At 34.3% G+C, this 24,177-nt stretch overlaps 1 protein-coding gene across 1 annotated transcript; it reads right to left on the bottom strand.

Annotated features, from left to right (window-relative positions):
• Positions 1-3,034: 3,034 nt before the first annotated feature.
• Positions 3,035-23,631, bottom strand: LOC123523624 (prion-like-(Q/N-rich) domain-bearing protein 25). The gene is made up of 7 exons (XM_053539618.1): positions 23,454-23,631; positions 19,020-19,151; positions 18,362-18,493; positions 17,459-17,590; positions 16,407-16,538; positions 4,479-4,621; positions 3,035-4,241 (listed from the first exon to the last, which is right to left on the bottom strand). The coding sequence occupies exons 1-6, from the start codon at positions 23,629-23,631 to the stop codon at positions 4,491-4,493; spliced, it is 837 nt and encodes a 278-aa protein (XP_053395593.1). The 3' UTR covers positions 3,035-4,241; positions 4,479-4,490.
• Positions 23,632-24,177: the final 546 nt, after the last annotated feature.

Here is a 24,177-nt window from a genome sequence, read left to right as displayed (position 1 = left end):
TTTGGTATGGGAGGCGACAAATGGTATGGGAGGCGAAAAATCGAGCTGCCTTCCATGATCATAGGTATGTTGCTCAAAAAAAAAGTAGAGCATGGAACATTAGAAAGTCTTTTCTATGTTTTGTAGTGTTTACTTTTTAATTATCAGCGATTTTGCTCGCAACTCGATAAAATTTGTTGATGGTGTACTGACTTTAACCAGCTTTTGCTTTGATATCATACATATCAAGCGCACTATTTGTATTCATTTATCATATTCTTCCAAATAATAAAGATAAATATGCCGAAATGTAAACGGAATTTTCCAAAACCCCTTACTTTCGGTTTTGTCGTGGCACCGGCGGTCTCTCTGCATACCAGTCTTTTTTTTTTTTTTTTTTTTTTTGATTCACAGGCAGGCTCTCTGCATTAGGCACAGAGAGGTTCTGTGCTAATGACTATCTGGAAACATTATAGCTTAATTAATTTGGTATGCTTATCTGACTTTTAATAACTGCCAACCTGTTTATAGCAAAGAATCGCCGGTGCCGACGCAAGAAACCGCCGATAAAGCATATTTCGCAAAGTGTCCGCCGATATGGAGGATATGCACCGTGCAACTGTGTATTAAATTTTAGTATCTATTTGAAATTCAGTTCATTTTTATGCAACTTTTGTGGACTAGACATTCTGATTAACGATTTACAGCTGATTTCGAGATCAAAATATATAATTATTCATAATATACAATCACTAATAAGGACGGTCCGACCAAGTACATAAATATGCCTTTAAGCTTTAAAATGTTCTTAATAGTTGGTGTAAAACAGAAGTAATTTGTTCATAGTTGATTTTACGAATTCAAACAATGAGAGAAAAAATCTACTGCCGATTATTAAATCAGATAATATGAAAATTATAAAAGATCAAACTGTCAAATTAATTTCCACTGACCAAATAAGTCATAAATTCAAACTGACGAATAAGTAATGATTTTTTCTACCTATTTTTTTCAAGTAAAACACTGTTTTTTTGTTTTATTTTTTTTTATTATTATTTTTTATATAGTATTAATTTTTATAAATAACATATCTCTTGAAAATATTTTCTTAGACATGTGAAAAGTATTTCATTTCAGCACTGTATTTTCTGAAATAATATTTTAGAAATAACACCTGCACGGAAAAGATATTTTAACAGATCGTAATCTGGCTTTAGGTTATAACACACTAGATAGTTGTTGTTCTTTATTCTATATAAAATTGACCTATTTCCAATGACCGCAGCACACATCAGGGCCCATTTTAAATGTCTGTAACTTACATTTTCTTGAAGAATATTGTCAGTGCTAACTAAAAATCAAAAGAAAAGTGGGGGTCATGTTTGATGCAAGAAAAATAATTTCAGTCAAACACACAAACTGCAAAATCGGCTAGAAATGAGACCCCAAATTATACTGGTGGTGTATGATCTAAGTTTCCATGAAAGATTTTGTCATGTTGTTATTTCATTATGAAAATGCTACCTACATGTCAAGCATAGATCTGTCATATGATTTTAGCAAAAAAAAAAATGCAAAGAAAATAAGGAAAATAGCTCTACAGAGCAAAAAAGCTGAGGACTATTTGTATCCGCCATTATGCGACTACCATTTTTTTTTCGCGCCATTTTTCTATCTTATGTGCATCTGTTCACAACGAAGCACTGACCCTGAGGACTATGTATGGGAAAATATAAGAGTGAACTAAGTGTTGACTGAAAAAGGGCAATATTTATTTTGCCGAACAATACCTTAACAAATATATATTTTCACATATCTGGGCGAAAAATACCGCCTTTGCCGAACAATACATTAACAAATAGATGTGTTCACATGTCTAGGCGAAATATACCGCCGAAAAATACCTTAACAAATTTATATTTTCACATATCTGGGCGAAAAATACCGCCTTTAACAAATAGATATGTTCCCATATCTGAATGAAGATACAGCCCAATGCCATAATAAATATATATATTCACATATTAGGGCGGATAAAACCGCCGAAAGCATATCAACAAATGTAGATGAATTTGCATATTAAGAGAAATCTTTCAAAACTAGAAAATTGTCACTTGAAAGAGGAGGTGGAATGGGAGGTGGTGGTAAGATAAAACCAGAAATTAGCCAAAATAGAATTAAAGAAAGAAGCGTGCTATTCACTCTTGAATGCTGACGAAGAAGGAAGATGCCGTTTCCCGATTGGTTCAACGGTATCACGTGATAAAAGGAATTCCCAGATTGGCTTTTACCGTAGTACATAAATTAACATAATTCAGAATGGGACCAATTCGCCCCAAAAGTACAACAATGACATAAATAATTTTATCTACCTATAAAATTCATTTATGTGCAAAAATAAAATTAAAGAATGAAGCGTGCTATTCACTCTTGAATGCTGACGAAGAAGGAAGATGCCGTCTCCCGATTGGTTCAACGGTATCACGTCATAAAAGGAATTCCCAGATTGGCTTTTACCGTAGTATGTCTGTATGCCTATAAGAAAATCTTTTTTCTCTGACACTGTGCCAGTTTCATTTGAAATGTACAAGAAACCCAAATGCATGAAAAATACAAGGTTTTAGCTTGATATCAACAGTTTCCAAGTTTTTACGGCATTTTCAGTACCATAAGACAAAGCGTCAGATTTTGTCAAAAAAAGCTGTCGCGACATACTTTTGAAGCAGTTACCCTAATGGCAGCTTTGTTTTGCCCTGTTTTGACATTTTCTACTCTGATCTGCATGCAAATTACACATTTAAACTGTTAAATATGTTCACTTTTACCTCTGATGGCCAGAAAATAGCAATCAGTAGCCTATAAATATGCAGTTTTTGAAAAAAATACACTCAAAACAGTGAAAATGTGATATTTTTGGGTTTTATCCTCATTTTCAAAAAACTGCAATTAATTTGTCATTTTCTATCAAATTCTAATCAAAGTAGCCCATTTCCACCATCATCTGACCAGATTTCATTTTTTACTAATGTCATCTTACAGGTTATAACACACTAAATAGTTGTTGTTCTTTATTCTATATAAAATTGGCCTATTTCCAATGACCGCAGCACACATCAGGACCCATCTTAAATGTCTGTAACTTACATTTTCTTGAAGAATATTGTCAGTGCTAACTAAAAATCAAAAGAAAAGTGGGGGTCATGTTTGATGGAAGAAAAATAATTTCAGTCAAACACACAAACTGCAAAATCACTAAAAATGAGATCCCAAATTATATTGGTGGTGTATGACCTAAGTTTCCATGAAAAAATTTGTCATGTTGTTATTTCATTATGAAAATGCTACCTACATGTCAAGCATAGATCTGTCATGTGATTTTAGCAAAACAATTGCAAAGAAAATAAGGAAAAAAGCTCTACAGTGCAAAAAAAACTGAGGACTATTTATATCCGCCATTATGCGATTTTTTTCGCGCCATTTTTCTATTTAGTGTCTGTATGCCTCTATAGGATGTTGCCGCATATTTATAGATTCGCCTACTGATAAACGGTAGTGATCGCCGCAAACTGATAAAGTTTCTCCAACAACGGTGTCGAGGCACGGCGATGAAAAAATCAATAATCTGTTGGCTTATCAGTGGCGTTGCAATTCCTTAGTAGTTGCTAGAATCAAGAACACATTTTTGTTAGCGAATTGAAACTAGTTATTGGATTTCAGAATAGGTCACATGATAAAAAACAAGTGTCGGTTTCAGAATCGACCACGTGATCAAATCAAGTGTCTTTATTATTCTTACGCTTAAGTAGATCTATTATAATTTATATTTATAATGCAGTTTAGTTTTCTTCAGATACTGTTGTAAATATAAAATGTGTAGATCTATTTAATCATATCTGGATCAAAAATATAATTGGAAAATGCAATATTAAAGTTATGTTTGGTAAATACTTTGTTTTCTGTGTGTTGTCAGGTTGGTCATAAGCTCGACAAGAAAATTGAAAGACGGTTTGTTAAATCTGGGGGCATTGCCCCCAACAAAACCGAAACATCAATCGACATCAAACCCATTCAGCCCTACTACAATACAGCCCGTATGAAAACAAGCGAATACAGCCAAATGTGTCGTGGAAACAATAATCAAAATCAATCATCGAAGACAAAACGTTATTCCTTAATTAGTTTCTCGTGATATTTCACACCTTCAAATATTCTCAGATATCGTTTTCTTGTTTATTACACTCCTTATTCGTATGGACTGTTACCTGAAAAAAAACGAATATATTATGATCATCTATGTTGAACAAAGGTGCTTATTTCAAAGACGATTATAGAAGGATAACAAATAGATATCACTAATCTATTTTACTGCTAAATTGGTACAAACTCCTTTGAATATACTTACAGTACGTAAGTCATCATAAGATACAAGGTTTGCAACATTAATTACTAACCGATAATAAGGAAAGTTTAATTAGATAAACATAATTTAGATCACTTACGTACTATGCCTGTCATTTTTTCACACATTCTCCTGCGAAAGGATGGTGAGTTGTTTTGCAGATACATGTGTTCGATGTTGAGTCACAGACAATATTGTCTTCAAAACACTCCCCTTGTATGCACATTCCATGTAGGGCACCATCTACAAAATAAAAGTTTTGTATATAATTAATGTCCACTATGAATGTCTTGTATAAACGCAGAAATTATGTCCGCATGTTTTTTGTGCCCCCCTCCCATGAGTGGTGGGGCATATAGATTTGGTCTTGCGTTCGTCCGTGCGTCCGTCCGAAGTTCGTGACGCGCCTAGTTCAAAAAGTATTTGATATAAATTGATGAAACCTTGCCTGAGTCTTTATCATGATATGAACTTGCGCACCTCCTATTTTTTGTCTGGCTCCGCCCTCTATTTCCAGAGTTATGAAATAGTCAAAAATGCACATTTTCACCATGTGACACGCCTACCTCAAAAAGTCTTTGATGTACATTCATGAAACCTTGTATGAGTCTTAATTATGATATGAACTTGCACACCTTCTATTTTTCATTTGGCTCCGCCCCTATTTTCAGAGTTATGGTCCCAGAAATAGTCAAAAATGCACATTTTCACCTTGTGACGCGCCTAGAACAAAAAGTATTTAATAAGAATTGATTAAACCTTGCATGAGTCTTTATCATGATATGAACTTGTGCACCTCTTATTTTTCATGTGGGTCCGCCCCCAATTTTTAGAGTTATGGCCCCTGAAATAGTTAAAAATGCACATTTTCACCATGTGACGTGTCTAACTCAAAAAGTATTTCATATAAATGAACGAAACGTTGCATGAGTCTTTATCATGATATGAACTTGCGCACCTCCTACCTTTTGTCTGCATCCGCCCCCTATTTCCAGAGTTATTGCCCCTGAAATAGTTCAAAATGCACATTTTTACCTTGTGATGCATCTAGCTCAAATAGTATATGATATAAATGGATGAAAACTTGCATGAGTCTTTAACATGATATAAACTTGCGCACCTCTTTTTTTTTTTGGCAGGCTCCATCCCCTATTTTTAGCTTACCTGAGCAATGCTCAGGTGAGTTTTTCTGATCGCTCGATGTCCGGCGTCCGTCGTCCGTTACTGTCGTCTGTCGTCCGTCGTCTGTCAACATTTAGCTTGTGTATGCGATAGAGGCTGTATTTTTCAATTAATCTTCATGAATATTGGTCAGAATGATAACCTTGATGAAATCTAGGCCGAGTTCGAAAATGGGTCATCTTGGGTCAAAAACTAGGTCACTAGGTCAAATCAAAGAAAAATCTTGTGTATGCGATAGAGGCTGTGTTTTTCATTTATTTCATGGAGATTGGTCATCCATGTTTACCCTGATGAAATCTCAGGTGAGTTTTGAGTTCGCTGTTGGGTCCGATCCCGGTCTGTCGAAACTGTGTCCATGTTGTCAATCAAAGAAACTTGTGTATGCGATAGAGGCTGTATTTTTCAATTAGATCTTATGAATTTGGTCAGAATGATAACCTTGATGAAATCTAGGCCGAGTTGAAAATGGATCATCTCGGGTCAAAAACTAGGTCACTAGGTCAAATCAAAGAAAAACCTTGTGTATGCGATAGAAGCTGTTTTTTCATTTATCTTCATGAATATTGGTCAGAATGATAACCTTTGATGAAATCTAGGCCGAGTTCGAAAATGGGTCATCTCGATCAAAAACTAGGTCACTAGTCAAATCAAAGAAAAAACCTTGTGTATGCGATAGAGGCGGTATTTTTCAATTGATCTTCATGAATTTTGTCAAAATGATAACCTTGATGAAATCTAGGCCGAGTTCGAAAATGGGTCATCTGGATCAAAAACTAGGTCACCAGGTCATAATCACGAAAAACTTGTGTATGCGATAGAGACTGTATTTTTCAATTGTCTTCATGAATTTTGGTCAGAATGATAACCTTGATAAAATTTAGACCAGATTCGAAAATGGGTCATCTGGGATCAAAAACTAGGTCACTAGGTCAGATCAAAGAAAAACCATGTGTATGCAATAGAGGCTGTATTTTTCAACTGTTCTTCATGAAATTAAGCCAGAATGATTACCTTGATAAAATCTAGGCCGAGTTCGAAAATGGGTCATCTGGGGTCAAAAACTAGGGCACTAGGTCAAATCAAAGAAAAACCTTGTGTATGCAATAGAGAATGTATTTTTCAATTGATCTTCAGGAAATTTGGTCAGAGTGATTGCTTTGATGAAATCTAGGTCCATTTTGAATATGGGTAATCTGAGGTCAAAAACTAGGTCACTAGGTTAAATTAAAGAAAAATCTTGTGTATGCGATAGAGACTGTTTTTTTTTAGTTGATTTTTATGAAATTTGGTCAGGTTGATTGCCTTAATGAAATCTATGTCGAATTTGAATATGGGTCATCTGAGGTCAAAAACTAGGTCACTTGGTCAAATCAAGAGGTGATCTTCATGAATTTTGGTCAGAATGATTGCCTTGATAAAATCTAGGTCGAGTTTGAACATGGGTCATCTAGGGTCAAAAACTAGGTCATATCTAAGAAAATGCTTGTTTTATCGCAAGAGACCAATTTTTTGGTCCAATCTTAATGAAAATTGGTCAGAATATTTGTTTCCATGAAATCACTAGGTCAAATATGTTTTACACTGTTATGGAGTGTTTCTTAGGTGAGCGACCTAGGGCCATCTTGGCCCTCTTGTTAAAGTTATGGCCCCTGAAATAGTCAAAAGGGCACATTTTCACCTAATAATGTGCTTAGCTAAAAAAACATTTGATGTAAATTCATGAAACCTTGCTTGAGTCTTTATCATGATGTGACCTTGCACACTTGGCATTCTTCTTGAGAATTTTATTACTTATTACAGATTTACGGCCCTTGAAATAGACAAAATAGTGGATTTTTTGTTTGTGATGCTCATAGCCCAAAAAGTATATGGCCTAGAATACTGAATCCTTTTCATAAAATGTTAGTTTAGGCTCTATTACCCCATTAAGACATTAACATTGATTATTGCCTTATCTGTACAATGTACCGTAGGGAGGCAACTGTTCTACAGACAATTCTAGTTCTTTCTTTCCGGTTTCAGGATGCAAACTCTCCAGCTTTGAGTTGTTTCATTTAAAAGGCCAGTTCCATAGGAATATCAATATATCAATATCATTTAATGTCATATGCTATATTGAAAATAAACTTAACAATGCCGTAATAAAGTTTTTTTTTTGTTTTTTTTTGGTTTAATGATGCTTTTATGATTTGGCGTGTTCAGCACCAAAAGTGAAAGATTTTTTTTACATTTTAGCAGTAAGTGTTATAATCTGTAATAGTATATGTACTATTGTATCTCAATAGAAACTGGTTAATAGCGACGATATATGATTGTAACAACAACAGCAACGAAAGTAGAAAGTAAATTCTAAACATACCGAAGAATATTCCTCCGGCCAATAATCGATAGCGGTCAGATTTTCTATATAGAAATAAGAAGGGCATGTACACATTTCACCTAATAACTAAATTACTAAAAATAAGAAACCTTAGGTGCAAAAATATTACAGAAGTTCAACATTTGATTCATCACACGATTTTTTTTTAAAATAAAATTTTATCTTTATTTTTGATTCGTTCCTAACATGATATTTAATGCCATCATTTCGTCATTTTCCCCCTTCTATTTTCCATATAAAATGTGAAAAAAATGACATACATGCATTTCTTAAAAGCAATGTTTTGTACAAAACCATTGATATGAAAGCTTAGGTGCAAGTAATTTCCTACTTTCATTGAATTTATCGTTTGATTGATATTTATTTCATTTTTGTGAAATAAAATTTGATTCGTTCTCAGACGGTTTATTTCCACTAATTTGGAAGAAAAAATTAACTTCAGCGCGAAGTAGTTGCTGTAGTGTCATATGCAGACGATATCATTATGCCGCGTGAATATGCGGTATTGTGATAAGGTTAAAGTAATGGTTTAATCAGTTTAGTTAATTTGTGTTTTAATGTTTCATTCGTATAAGTTTTATTTATGTAATTTTGCTTCGCGAGTAATTCATTTTGTGTTAATATCACAAAATAACAACATATGAAATTCCATTAAATATTGCAATGAATATTTCGGTTTAAAAAAAGAAAGAGATGCCCATTTCTTTTTATGTTGTTATTTTCACCGTATTTCATATATATTAAATATCAGTTTCAATTATGCCAATTATGTCAGTTAAAAATTAAAAGAAAAAGTTTTTCTATCGGCCCTTGGATCACACATGCAAACTGTAGGTATTTTTCAATTCAGTTACAGTATAAAAAGGTAAATCAAACAGAAGTCTTTCAGTTGTTTCATCAAATAGCACATACATTAATAAATTTTAGTAAATAAATTCAAGGACCGCCTTGATCAAATTAAATGTGGAAAATATGTCCGGAGTATTTGTGTATAAGAATGTTTTTGCAATGTAAATAAAGTATCTGCATTTAGAACAGAATTAAAATAAAAGTCGTCGTGATTAACTTACTTCCATAATTTATTGTGCATGTTCAATTCAAGATAATTTTACATGAAACCTATTTGTAATCATATTGAATGATAGTTAAAGAAGTATAAAATGTATGCATCATGCGTAAATCTTTTTTTTTTTTTTGGACCGATAATAAAACTTGCCAATTACCTCTAAATAAGGAGCGTTAAAACAACACAGATGTTTACAACACTGATAAGGCTATAATTGCGTTATGAATTACGGATATTTTTTAAGTCCCCTACTGGTTGAAACTATAGGAATCCGCTTTCCGTCATTCCGTCATTCTGTCCGTCCGCAATTTCGTGTCCGGTCCATAACTCTTTTATCCATGAAGGGATTTTAATATTACTTGGCACAATTGTTCCCCATGATGAGACGACGTGTCATGCGCAAAACCCGGACCCCTAGCTTAAAGGTCAAGGTCACAATTGAAGGTCAAAGGTCAACATGGCTTTTTTCCTGTCCGGTCCATAACTCTCCCATCCATGAAGGGATTTTAATATCACTTGGCACAATTGTACCTCGTAATAAGATGATGTGTCATGCACAACTTTGAGACCCCTAGCTCAAAGGTCAAGGTCACACATAGCAGTCAAATGTTAACATGGCATGAACAGGGTCTGTTTCGTGTCCGGTCCATAACTCTTTCATCCATGACGTGATTTTAATATTACTTGACACAAATGTTCCCCATGATGAGACGACGTGTTATGCGCAAAACTCGCCCCCCTAGCTCAAAGGTCAAGGTCACAATTTGAGGTCAAAGGTCAACAGGGCTTTTTTCCTGTCCGGTCCATAACTCTCCCATCTATGAAGGGATTTTAATATCAATTGGCACAATTGTACCTCATAATAAGACGATGTGTCGTGTTCAAATTTAAGACCCTAGCTCAAAGGTCAAGGTCACACTTAGCAGTCATATGTTAACATGTCATAACAGGTCTGTTCCTGTTCGTCATAACTGTGCCCTCATTAAGGATTTCAATATACTTAGCACAGGTGTTCCCCATGATGAGACAACATGTCATGTGCAAATCCCGAGCCCTTGCTCAAAGGTCAAGGTCACCATTGGGGGTCAAATGTCAATAGGGTTTTTTTTCCTGTCTGGTCCATAACTCTGCCATCCATGAAGGGATTTTGATATTACTTGGCACAAATGTTCCCCATGATGAGGCAACATGTCATGCGCAAAACCCGGACCCCTAGCTCAAAGGTCAAGGTCACAATTGGAGGTCAAAGGTCAGTGGGTTTTTTTCCTGTCCGGTCCAGAACTTTGTCATCCATCGAAGGATTACAATATTACTTGGCATAAATGTTCCCAATGATAAGACGACGTGTCTTGCGCAACACCCAGAACCCTAGCTTTAAGGTCAAGGTCATACTTTGAGATCAAAGGTCAGTAGGATTTTTTTTCCTCTCTGGACTATAACTTTGTCATGCAAAACAGGATTTAAATATCAGTTGGCACAAACATTTCCCTGGATGAGACAACATGTTGTGCGCAAAGCCCCGGCTCTAGATCTAAGTTCAAGGTCATACTTAGAGGTCAAATTCAAGAATGACTTTGTCTGGAGCATTTCTTCTTTATGCATTGAGGGGATTTTAATATAACTTGGCACAAATGTTTACCACTATGAGACGAATTGTCGCGCGCCAGAACCAGGTCCCTAGGTCTAAGGTCAAAGTCATACTCAGAGGTTAAAGGTCAAAGTCAAGAATGACTTTGTCCGGAGCATTTCTTCTTCATGCATGGAGGGATTTTAATGTAACTTGGCAGAAATGTTCACCACTATGAGGCACACTTGTTTTTAGAATTATGTCCCTTTGTTGTTACTATAAATAAATTATATTGTAACTTTTTTATTACTGGCCGTAGGGAAAAATTGAGACCACTTTTCTGTGGTACAACATGCACGATACATCCAAATTTTAGGTGTTTTTTTTATCTATCTCTACCTGGTAAAGAGTTTCTTGTGGACTTATATTTTATAGATTTTTAAAAAAAAATTTAGGGTTAATTTCACTTTGTTGTTACTATAAATAACTTTTATGATAACATTTGTATGATCGGCTAAAAAAATTCCAAATGAAAACAACTGTACGTTTTTATATCTGCAAATTTTAATTCAAGTGCTTTGTTATATTATATTGTATATATAGTACAATATTGTTTATACATCATTGACAGATATCAGTTCATTATGTTATACTGCAGTAGAGAAAATTAGGTGCCTTCCAGTAGGGGACTTTGTATTGCATGGCAATACTTCATTCACTTGTTTTAATTGCAAGATATAACTATCATGCCATTTTTATATTTGCATATATTTATACCCCCGAAGGGAGGCATATAGTTTTTGAACCGTCTGTCAGTCTGTCGGTCGGTCTGTCCGCAATTTACGGGTCCGGTCCATATCTTTGTCACCCATGGATGGATTTTCAAATACCTTGGCATGAATGTGTACCACAGTAAGACGACGTGTCGCGCGCAAGACCCAGGTCCGTAGCTCAAAGGTCAAGGTCACACTTAGACGTTAAAGGTCATTTTTCATGATAATGCATTGATGGGCGTGTCCGGTCCATATCTTTGCCATCCATGGATGGATTTTAAAATACCTTGGCATGAATGTGTACCACAGTAAGACGACGTGTCGCGCGCAAGACCCAGGTCCGTAGCTCAAAGGTCAAGGTCACACTTAGACGTTAAAGGTCATTTTTCATGATAGTGCATTCGTGTCCGGTCCATATCTTTGTCATCCATGGATGGATTTTCAAATAACTTGGCATGGATGTGTACCACAGTAAGACGACGTGTTGCGCGCAAGACCCAGGTCCGTAGCTCAAAGGTCAAGGTCACACTTAGACGTTAAAGGTCATATTTCATGATAGTGCATTGATGGGCGTGTCCGGTCCATATCTTTGTCATTCATGCATGAATTTTAAAATTATTGGGCATGAATGTGTACCACAGTAAGACGACGTGTCGCGCGCAAGACCCAGGTCCGTAGGTCAAAGGTCCTAAACTCTAACATCGGCCATTACTATTCATTCAAAGTGCCATCGGGGGCATGTGTCATCCTATGGAGACAGCTCTTGTTTATTTTGCAAACAGTTTTCATATATTGGTGAAATATAGTTACATTAAAATTAGAAATGTCTGCTTGAATATGGTAAAATAACTGTACCACGCTTATCGCCACTATCTTTTTTTTCAATTTTACAAACATACCATAATTTTCGATTCATTAAATTTCCTATTTTGCAAATATGTTAAGAATTACTGAATTGATATACGTATGATCGATATTAAAACATTTCAGAGTGAAAAATTCAAAACCTACACCTGTGTTATTATAGATTGTGATAAACTGTTTATAGAAAAGAACTTATGTATTTTTGTGACTTAATAATGGATGTGACATTAAAGAAGCAGACTGTTCGTACCAGAAAACGGTCATTTCTATGTGTGGTATAAATGAATTGTCAGTAAATGATATCAAACACATTTGATGAATTAGGTATTTGAACAAAACTTAGAAAAAAGGAAAAACTGTATGAATTACTGAAACAGTCCATGTCAAAACAGTAATAGTCAAGAAATACACAAGACGTGTATGCACTGATATTGCAATAAGGTTTCATAAGTAGAAAATGTCAATTTTAAACAATGACATTTGTCAAAGTTTACACAATGTAAATATGTTAGATATATGAACAGTTGCAGACTTGCAGTAACTTTATTACTAAGTATGCAGCTTTTTATGTTAATATGAGCATTAGAGCAAAGCCCTATTTTAGATTTCCTACAATTGAAGTGTTGAAATATACATTCTTCCTATATAAGAATATGTATGAAAATATGATTTTTATTAGAAAATATGATTTTCATATGAAAATATGGTTTTTATTACTTATAGATATGTTATATTGAGTATAAAAATTTGATTTAATTATTATAAAATAGCATTTTTATAATGATATGATTCAGAAAATTACATATTAAATGTTCTTTTGGTAAAAATGACCTGTTTTATTCCTAAGGAAAAATCCCTTTTTTCCATAGTTTGTAACCCAAGTGACATTTCAATTAAGCTTCTTTAATTATCTTATGGAAATTCTTCTCTTTAATAACACTTGGTATTAAAATTAACATCCTGGTGACAATACCCGGAGGCAATAAATATCGACATCGCAACACTGTTACCAATACCATATAGCTGTTGTCTCCCCTGATATCGATTTTGTTCAATATCGGACATGAGATCAATTCTTCCTCATGTGTGAAATTGACATAAGATATACATGTTGTTATACTGTTTTATTTTATAGTTGTGTCCATTTATGTTAAATATCAAGACAAGAGATCACTAAAAAAAGACTTCACTCATTCAGAACTATTTCACATGTAGAATTATATAACAGTGTAATAATATACAATTTTTGAAGGGTCGTAGGTTCAAGTCCCTGCGAGGTGATGGTGTTTTTGTAATCTATCAATCCTGTTTTCAAGTATGCAAGATCAACAGGTTTCTAATTTTGATTTACATTTAACTACGATACAGCATAGAAATTACTTCATCAAAGCAAATATGTTACGTTCCTTTAAAGATGTTTTTGCTCAACTTTTACATCTAAATATTTCATCATTACATATTGATCTAGAAAAAAACCTCATTAAACATCTTTAACTTGACTAAATATATAAACAAACTGTGTATGTTGCAATCACAATTAAATGTATATATAGTAGTAACCGTTTGTTTTAAACAAACTTCCAGAGTTTTTATGGCATAACATATTCATACTGTGTTAACTTACACATTAACTAGTTTGTAGTATTTAAACCTTACACACTACACTACCGTTCATACTCACAAACTTGTTTATTTTACTATTCCATAAATAATATGCGGTAATTGTTCATTATATTCAAATATGAAATTTGGGCATATGTATTTTTAATATTATATAAATGACTTTCCCCTTATTCAAAATAGAAACATAACGCCAGATAAGTATGTATATGTACGATGTAAAGTACAAAAAAAAACTCACTTTTAGCATCAAAAACCAATCAATCATTTAAAGATGATGAAAGATTTAATTTTGAAAACTGGCCGCCTTTTGATGACGTCATAATTCGGTCCAGTCGCAGAATTCAGACTGGCGACATTGCTTAGAGCGAATTTCAGACATTACGGAACAGATTGGTATATGTCGCCATTAATATTTTTTCCAATCGCACTGGTTCTAAGCGAACGCACTATAATCTCAAGGTTGTAAAGTTACTGTCAATATAACGTTTTATTAAAATGATATTGGCATATTTACTGTGTATAAACTAAGTGTACGTACAAATGGATATTGTGATGAGTAAGCTCGAAACCAATATGCATTAAAATGACTTGTTTAACTGAATGTTTGAAGAAAATCAAATGATACAATGTAACTTGTTACTAGAAAGAATGCATGATAAAATAAACTGTTCTCTACATATTCAGCGTCTTTGTAACAAAATTGATATGTTGAAATGGTATTTAGTATGTATTTCATTCCACAAACAATGTAAGTTAGCCCGAGTTGCCCTACCAAGGAATTGCCCCATTTCGTTCAAATCTGGCCATTCTATTTCGTATACAATTGTCACATCAACTGTAGGTATTAAATTTAAAGGCGAACTGTAAGACGATTATAAGTTGAATACAGCAGTTTTAAGATATTAATTTTGAGCGAGCGTTAAAACTGCTGTATAATTTCTCGCTTCGCAAACGCTCGCTCAAAATTAATATCTTAAAACTGCTTCGCTAACGCTTGCTCCAAATTAATATCTTAAGACTGCTGTATAATTTCTCGCTTCGCTAACGCTCGCTCGAAATTCATATCTTAAAACTGCTGTATAACGCTCGCTCGAAATTAATATCTGAAAACTGCTGCATTCAACTTATAACCTATACTTGTATGCCTAATTGAAATGGTTATGAGCGATTTATTGCGATTATCAAATAACTGACTTGCGATTTTATTGAAATGGAACCTATTTAGTATTTAATATGACGATGTTTGATTTAAATTGTGCATATTGTCTGTTGTAGGTAATGGAAGAAAATATATGTATTTTCTACCAGACGGCTATACACAATTTGGAAGACATCATTCATCTCCGTACGTTTTTCTTACCACAAATATAAAAATTTAAAGATCATGACATATTATCAAATAAAAACATATGCTTCACGGATTAAAAAAAAATCCTGATGTTCACGAGGACAACTCCGTCGGATAACAGTAAATTCCATTAAAATAGCTACATATGGCAATCCTTTTGTCTTTCCAATGAAAAGGAAAACTCAAATAGACATTGACATCAGTGAAATTCATGCACCAAAAATAAACATCTTTTGCTTAATATGTATTATCTAATATGTATATGTATTTTATGACATGACATAACTTGATAAATTTAAGTACAAACGGGATCTTGTGTTATTGTAAGTAAAACATTCATTGGAGCAAACCGATGTAGAAACAATAACATAAACAGATAAAAATCAAGATGTTTTAAAATTTTAGTATAAACATGAAAAACCCATCGGTGATTGATATTTAAATGAAACTACACGCAATATTAGATTTCCAGCGTCGTTACATTTCAAGGTTATCACCAATATAAGATTTTGTTGGAGTCCCTTTAAATCTATGAAACATGTTTACTTTTCATTATTGTTTCCAAAGTTTAGCTTCCCATTGCACCTCTTCCACCTTAAAGCAAATAAATACTTAAGCTTTCTCCAACTAAAGGAAAAGATATGTAGAGTCATAGTAAATATCTGTATGAGATTGCATTTGAACTCCTTTGAAACCGTGAAAGTAGATCCCTCATATAACATGTGGGGTTATATAGGGACGGCAGTGCTTCCTTTCCTTTTAGGTTTCGGTCACCAAAGAAAATAATACATCACACTCAAGCACAATGTATAGTGAATACTTGTAGTGAGCCTCGTTTGAATCCCTTTAAATCTATACAAGTTGTCGGTTTCGTAAACCGTTTGTAAATTTGAGAGTGCTTGTACACTAGTACACGCTAAAACCCCACCTCCGTTCACCTAACAAAATATACTTCATTCACAGTTACACTTCATTACCAGTATGAATTAAAATAGTTCGCTGCATTAAGTTTTGCAATGGACTTAAATTCTATTTCAGATGCTATGGTTATATGCTAAATTGTCATTCGTTAAAACCAGAAGTTCGAATTTTTGTCATAATACCCATTCATTAGTACAATGTTTTATTTTTCTTTCTTATTTTGTTTTAAAGTAGAAGAAAGATGTATAAATCAAAGCATCATCAATCAATGATAGGCATGTCTGAGTTGAAATTTTATTCTTACCAAGTTCACATTTTCCATTTATTGGGCTTGCATTCTCCTTACATTTACAAATGTTATCCCTACATTCAGCATTTTGGTCTTGATCACATTCCTCCCCGTCTTCGGCGAAACATCTTCCTTGGTACATTTCATCTGTAATACAGGGATTGAATAGGTCATACACAACTACATTTCAAGGATGTCACCTAAATAGTTTCATTGGAGTCCCTTTAAATCCACCACTGTCCATGAACAGGCTCAATCAAACCAAGCCTGAAACATTTTCTTTTATATCGTGTTGGGTGACCTGTGGGTTTCCACTTTTTTATTTTACTCCTCATTATTGTTTCCAAAGTTTAGGGGCTTCTTGTTTCCCAATGATCCTCTTCTATCTTCCAGCAAACAATTTCTTTAACTTCCTTCCATTAAAGGAAAGAATATGTAGATCATACAATACAAGTCATAGTAAATAATTGGATGAGATTGCATGTGAATGCCTTTAATTTAAAGACGTGGAAGTAGTTCGCTCACCTAATATGTAGGGTTATAGGTACCGCAGTGCCTCCTTTCCTTTTAGTTTTCGTTCACCCGGGGAAATGATACATCAGACTTATAGGCATGTTATAGTGATTACATGTAGTGAGCTTCGTTTATGTGGAAGTTGTCCGCTTCATAAACTGTTTCTAAATTTGAGTGTACGGGTACACTAGTACCTGCTAAAACCCTACTTTCGTTCACCTAACAAAATATACTTCATTGCATCATCTGTATGAATTAGAAATAGTTCAATCCATTAATGTTTTGCAATGGACGAGCCTCCGATCAACTCTAAGAGATACCATTTGATTTAACCTTTCAAAGTTCGTTTAGATACTACCATTATACGCTTAATTGTCATTAGAATAATAATTCTTCGTTAAAACAAGAAGCTCGATTTTTTGTCATATAACCTATTCATTAGTATATAAAGTATGCTTTTCCCCATTTTCTTTCAAAGTGGAAGGAGGATTCATAATGAATTAAAGCGTCATCAATCAATGATAGGTATGTTTCAATTGATATTTTATTCTTACCAAGTTCACATTTTCCATTTATCGGGCTTGCATTCCCCTTACATTTACAAATGTTATCCCAACATTCAGCATTTTGGTCTTGATCACATTCCTCCCCGTCGTCTGCAAAACATCTTCCTTGGTACGTTTCATCTGCAATTCAGGGATTAAATAGGTAATGCACAATTACATTTCAAAGATATCACATATATGAGGTTTCACTGGACTCCCTCTAAATCTGTGAAAGAGATTTACTCTTCATTATTGTTTCAAAGGTTTTTGGGCTATTGGTTTCCATGTGCCCCTCTCGCACCTTCAAACAAATAAATATTTTAATTTTCTCCCACTAAAGGAAAAAAATTATATAGAACGCATACCACAATGTATTGTAAATATCTTAAGGAGATTGCATTTGAATGCCTTTAAATCATAGAAAGTAGTTCGCTCAACTAACATGTAGGGTTTAAGGTACAGCAGTGCCCCCTATCTTTTAAGGTTTCGGTCACCAAAGAAAATAATACATCCCACTCAAGCACATGTTATGTGATTACTTGTAGTGAGCTTCGTTTGAATCCCTTTAAATGTGTGGAAGCTGTACATTTCATAAACCGTTTGTTAATTTGAGAGTACGGGTACATTAGTATGAATTAAAGTAGTTCGCACCATTAAAATTTTGCAATGGACCACTGTAAATACGTTTTTATATAACCGCTTAAATTTCATTTTGGATGTTATGATTATACGCTAAATTGCCATTAGAATAAAAGCCCTTCGTTAAACCCAGAAGCTCAAACTTTCATTGTCGTAAAACCCATTTACAATGTTTTATTTTTGCTATTTTCTTTCAAAGTGGAAGAAAGATTTATAAACTAAAGCAGCATCAACAGAATGGCAAGGATGCTTGAATAGAAATTATATTCTTACCAAGTTTACATTTTCCATCTATTGGGATTGCATTCTCCTTACATACACAAATATTATCCCTGCATTCAGCATTTTGGTCTTGATCACATTCCTCCCCGTCGTCTGCAAAACATCTTCCTTGGTACATTTCATCTGTAATACAGGGTTTATGGAAAACCAAAATTAAATGACGTATGGACTTACATTTATGTTCAACAAGATATACATGAAACTGATGAAATGATCGGAATACGCGTTTTTCATTACCTTACGCAAACAGTTCTAGTCAAATCATGTAAGTTAGTATACAGCTTTGTTGCAGTCATTACTTCCGTAGAATCGACATACAGAGTTTATCATAATTTTAGTGATTAGTGATTGATTGTTTTGGGTTTAACACCTTTTTGCAACAGTATTAACGACGGGCACTTAACCTGATCAGTGTTCCTGGATTCTGTACTAGTACAGACCAGTTCTCCGCAAGTAACTGCTTACTTCCCCACATGAACAGAGGTGGGGGACGAATAATTTGATACACAATGCTTTATTAGATAGTCATGGAGGATATACGGCCCGCACGAGGATAGAGCTTACGATCCCGTAAACCGTAGATCGGCGCTTTCTACTGAGATAATTGGGCGGGTTAATGATTTAATAGTATTTACAAGTTATACCGTACCCTTAAAGCATTTTCTTTCTGTGCTGGTACTACCGTATTTACATATACACAAACCATGCACACATTCGGCGTTGTCATCTAGCAGACAAATTTCACCATTACGCCCGCTGCATCGGCCGCCAAACGTCTCATCTACAGGTGTTTAAATCATATATTATTATATTTAATCCTAAATATTTTCGTTCGGGCTTATAATTTGCGATGTTTGTTAACTATCTATCTGGATGTTTCATCGTGAGATAAACTTATCTGACGTACAAATGTGTAGCACAACCACTCTTGTTTGATGTAACTATTATATATCAAATAGTAACATCAAACTAATATCCGAATGAAAAACTCTCTTACAGTTATAGAAATGGTTTTGAGATCGGATGAACCACTACTAGTTCATTATTTTAAATTCTTGATGAAATGCATAAACAAAGTACATTACCAAGTGCACAGACTTCATGAACTGGGCTTGAATTCTTCTTGCAGAGACATACACCTCTTTGGCATTCAGCGTTCGCATCCCGTTTACACGTTTCTCCGTCCGAACCCGTACATATTCCGCCTAAGGTTTCATCTAGAAAGAAGGAAAACTGTATTACCGAAAGTCTGCTCCTATATGAAGTCACTTAACGGCAAATTACAAAACCAAATCTGAATTTGATGTTGATATTGTCAAAATATTGTTATAGATCCTTTTGGTTAAGAATGTTGGAAAACAGAAACAAGAGCACCGCCTTGCGAGTGCAGACACTTAATAGTTTTGTTTCTGTATAATAGGAATATTTTCCTCCCCATAATTTTATAGGTCCTAAAGGGGCCATATTCTTGCAAAATTACTGTACTTGCTGTGTAGAATCAGCTTTTAATGGCGAATTGCTCCAAGTTTTAAAACAATAGCTTTGACAGTTAAGGAGAAAATTTGACCTAAACGCAAAACTAGGGGTTGTGCGCAGTGTTGCATTTTCCATTACTGCTCATGAACTGTCTCAGTCAAACCGAGTCTGCAATTTTCACTGTTTGGCTTGTTCTCGGTGCTTCCGAGGGATCTACTTTTCAGATTATATTTACTTCACAACAGCGGGTGTTAAGTACTGTGTGGCGGCCGTAAAATGTCGCCCCGACTTCGTCTCAGTGTTGTTATAATTTCTGGTCCTTCGAGATCATTGATTTTAACTCATATAGATTTGAAGATTGAATACTGCTCAAGCCGGTGCTATGGGGCTTGGGCAGTGTTGCATTTTCCATTACTGCTCATGAACAGACTCAATCAAACCGAGTCTGCAATTTCCACTGTTTGCCTTGTTCTCGGTTCTTCTGAGGGATCTTCTTTTCAGATTATATTAACCAAGATATCTGATGTTTTCTTTGTCCAAAAGGGACCATAATTCTTGCTAAAAGCAATATGGAGTTATGTTTCTTGCTGTACAGAGTCAACTATTGATGGTGAACAAGTGTTGCAAGTGTTAAAGCAAAACCTTTGATAGTTTAGTAGAAAAATTAACAAAAGCTGACCTGAACATTTAACCAGGCAACGCCGAAGCCGATGCCGACGCAAACGCCGATCAAGTGATGAAAATAACTCATCACTTTTTTCAAAATATCAGATGAGCTGAAAATTGTCAATATTAGTCATTCTCTTTATTCATAGAAGGGGGGCTATTTTAAATAGGAAAGTTACCGTAGCAGTAGTTGTATTTCTAGATGTTTATTGTATAGTGTAGCTATTACATTTATAATTATTGCGTACTTATCACAGAGTAAAATTGTAAATGATATCTTCCCAAAACCAGTAACAGTTTACAAAGGGTTTTTACATTACTTTATATTTTTGTCAAACCATTCATGAAAGCCTTTTGCTTAAAAATGTCAACAAGGATGTCAAGTTATTCAAATTGTGGTATGCCTTTATTTCAAGCTTGAAACCAAGATCATGTTGCAATATAATAAAAGGTCTGTTTCAGGTCACATTGTAAACTGATATTTATCAAAATTCAAGCTACATTGATTATGTCTTTCATCAACACTATTATTCCTTTAACAGAAAAGTGTTATTATAACAGTCTGTAAAAACCTTAAGAATGTTTTCTTGTTGTCCTGTCTTTTGCGAAGGCATCGAGTACAAGCTTTTTAGGTCCTTATTGATTGCTTTTCTATAAATATACAAGAGCATTTTTGTGCTTTACATTACATGCCTTCTGTTGCCTTTGCCTTTGCCTATGTTAGGGTTTCACCTGGCGGTGATAACTTTTATTTACACTGGCCTGTGACTATTGAAAACGGTGGGGGTAAGAGTGAGGTTAGGTGCACCATAAACCGGTTTAAGCTCCTCAGTGGTGTTTTTCCATGACTGTTCCAAGGCGATGCCCCACTGTTCTTTTGTTGGTTATTTTTGTCATTGTATGTTTACTTTGTGTTGCTCGAGTGCGCGTCCGCGTGCTGGGTTTACGTTTGGTGAAGCTGCATTTTAAACGTGGTTTTCCCTGTTGGATATACATCCTTGTTTCTAGCTCACATCGGTAAATGGAAGTGACCCGAAGTCAGCGATCTTTACTATTATGACGGTCCTATTTATTATGAGTCATTCATTTTTTATATCTAACGTTGAATGAAAATAAAATATTAATATTATTTCTATTTTACTGTTGGAGTAATAAATAAATATGGATAAGTCTTTGAAGTCATCAAACGCAAATTTAGTGTAAGATAACTGTATTTTGTATACCTTCTACAGACTGTTCAACCAGAAAGCCTTTACAAATTTTACCTAATATTTAAGGAATGGCAAATATTTTATTTCGTATAAAGTAAAGAGAACCAAAATGGTTGAGTAACTTTTTCAATTTAATGCCTAAAACAAGTTGATGTATATTTTCACATATGTATGTAAATTAAAAGCTGTAACTTAATGTTCAAGAAATAATTCGGAATCGGAATTGAAAAAGAATTGTTCATCATTATGCACGATTGTTCATGCCTTTCTTGTTGCTTCTGATATTCAGCCATTTTACTTTTGCTCCAAATTTGTTTGTATATTCACTACGATTGATTAATTGATTCATTAGACCTTTACCAGTTATACATTTTGATAAACTATATCTAATTTTACAACATAAACAAGACATACTAAATTATTATTTAAATACAAAATCTTGGTAGGTAAGATTATGAAGTGATGTATAACTTAAGCTCATCTAATACAATCGATAAGCAAAATCATATTTATTTTCAAAAAAAAAATAATAATAATTTATATGTTTCAGCGTTATTCTTGGGTTTGCGAAAAGCTATGAGACAAATCTCTATAAAGTTAAACTTTTGAATCGAACTTGTAAATGCATATGGCTGCATGACGTTAAATGCATGCAGATATACCTCAGACTTTTACATAGACCGCTATATACAAATAGTTTCAAAAACAATGTTACATGTTAAAGGTGGTCGTGGCAATCACATTTTCGCAACATCCTTTGGAATCTTTCACTTTCGTATATATCAGATATTTATTCAAGGAACAAAAAGACACATTGCATACAAATATAAATGTATATTTTACTGAATTTTATAAAGTTTTGTAGTTCAAATTTTTGTCTGCACATAAAGTATTCTCATCGTGCAGACAAGGCTGCCCTGTCCTTATTTTTACACAATTTATTTTAGGTCGGCTGTGAAGGAAGTTCTACAACTTATATTAATCACTCTCGAAACCTCACTCCTGATGGAATCCATCGCCACGAGGGTATGAGAGAAGAGGCCAGTTTCCCTTTTATTGCTGAGCATCAAGCAAGGGGACTACTGGTACCAATTTTCACGTCTTTGGTATGACGCGGCCGGGTATCGAACCGACGACCTCCCGCACTAGAAGCGGATGCTCTGCTACTAGGCTATCGAGGCGCCTAAGTAAAACAAAACTATTGAAAAAGCTGAATATTTTATCATGTTAAATATTTTGTTGTTTATTCAAGCAATGAACAAGTAGATAATAAAATAGGTTTTATATTTATATAAATCCGGAGGCAAAGTACGTTTATCATATTTATACTACTTAAGCTTAAATAACTTCATCTTGGTTGCGCAACCATCATATCAAAATCAAATTTTAAAAACCCAGTCAATGAACATCTTTCGTGCATTAAGTGCCCAGTGAGCATCAGTAAGTGTAAATGAACTGATAATAAAATTTGAAGCAAATCTATGACATGATCAATCTTTAATGCTTACATTTGGATCTTAATGTACACATCGAGGTAAGATTAGCAAATTTTGATGATATTTAATTATCAACAACTTACATTCTGCAGATTATGACTTTTATAAGTTTTGATGTTGTTTTTCCAGGTATGTTTCAAATCAGACGAATATGTTTTAACCTAAAGGCCTGCAAAGCGTGAAAAGGATCAAATTCATGATCTAGCAGGATCTGGTAAATGTAGCATTACTTACCAAATATACACATTCCTGCTCTGATGTGAGTTCCTGGTATACAGAAGCAAGTTTTGTCTGCACATAACGTATTCTCATCATTTAGACAAGGCTGTCCCTCGTCATCTTCATGGCAGGAACCACCGACATATCCAGCTTTTAAAATATAATTGATATTCTTTTTAGTTAAAATAGTCATCTGACTTTTAAAAATATAATTGATATTCTATTTAGTTAGAATAGTAATCTGATTTTTAAAGTTTAAAATAATGTGCATATCAAACTGTGACAGGAAAGGCCGTACCGGCGACAGTAACCATCAGAACAAATCAACACCCTTTACAATATTTACAAATTTATTTACATAAGATGATTATTAACAATGAATAGATATGAAAAGAAAAAAAAAACTGATTATAAGAAAGAAAAAAAAAATTCAGTATCTCTAGATACAAAAGTTCTTATAGTCCATTCTAATCTGACGTGACACAGGTCTTTAATGTAATTGTGAACTTTAAGTAGCACAAACAAAACATAGCTTCTAAATTCAAAATACAGTCCCTTTAAACCGTGAATACGTTGATTCCGTGTTGGCTCCCTATGGTGGTAGGTGATTGCATCCCTGAGCTGACTTCAGAGGATAACAAAAATCATCGTCTTTGCGGTTTACGGCACAACCATGGGACGAAAGCTCTGCGCTGGGAATATCACATCCAGGCGAGTGAAGACAAGTGAACCTCGGGCA

This window comes from Mercenaria mercenaria, chromosome 3 (assembly GCF_021730395.1).
Source record: "Mercenaria mercenaria strain notata chromosome 3, MADL_Memer_1, whole genome shotgun sequence".
Lineage (NCBI taxonomy): Eukaryota > Metazoa > Mollusca > Bivalvia > Venerida > Veneridae > Mercenaria > Mercenaria mercenaria.
Note: the sequence above shows the minus strand (reverse complement) of the source record. Positions and strands in the feature narration are given on the sequence as shown.

Coding starts and splice junctions, on each gene's coding strand:
- LOC123523624 (XM_053539618.1), bottom strand. CDS start 23,631: ATGACTATTTTAACTAAAAAGAATATCAATTATATTTTAAAAGCTGGA. Junction 17,591..18,361: donor AGATGGAAAATGTAAACTTG/GTAAGAATATAA, acceptor CCTGAATTGCAG/ATGAAACGTACCAAGGAAGA. Junction 16,539..17,458: donor AAATGGAAAATGTGAACTTG/GTAAGAATAAAA, acceptor CCTGTATTACAG/ATGAAATGTACCAAGGAAGA.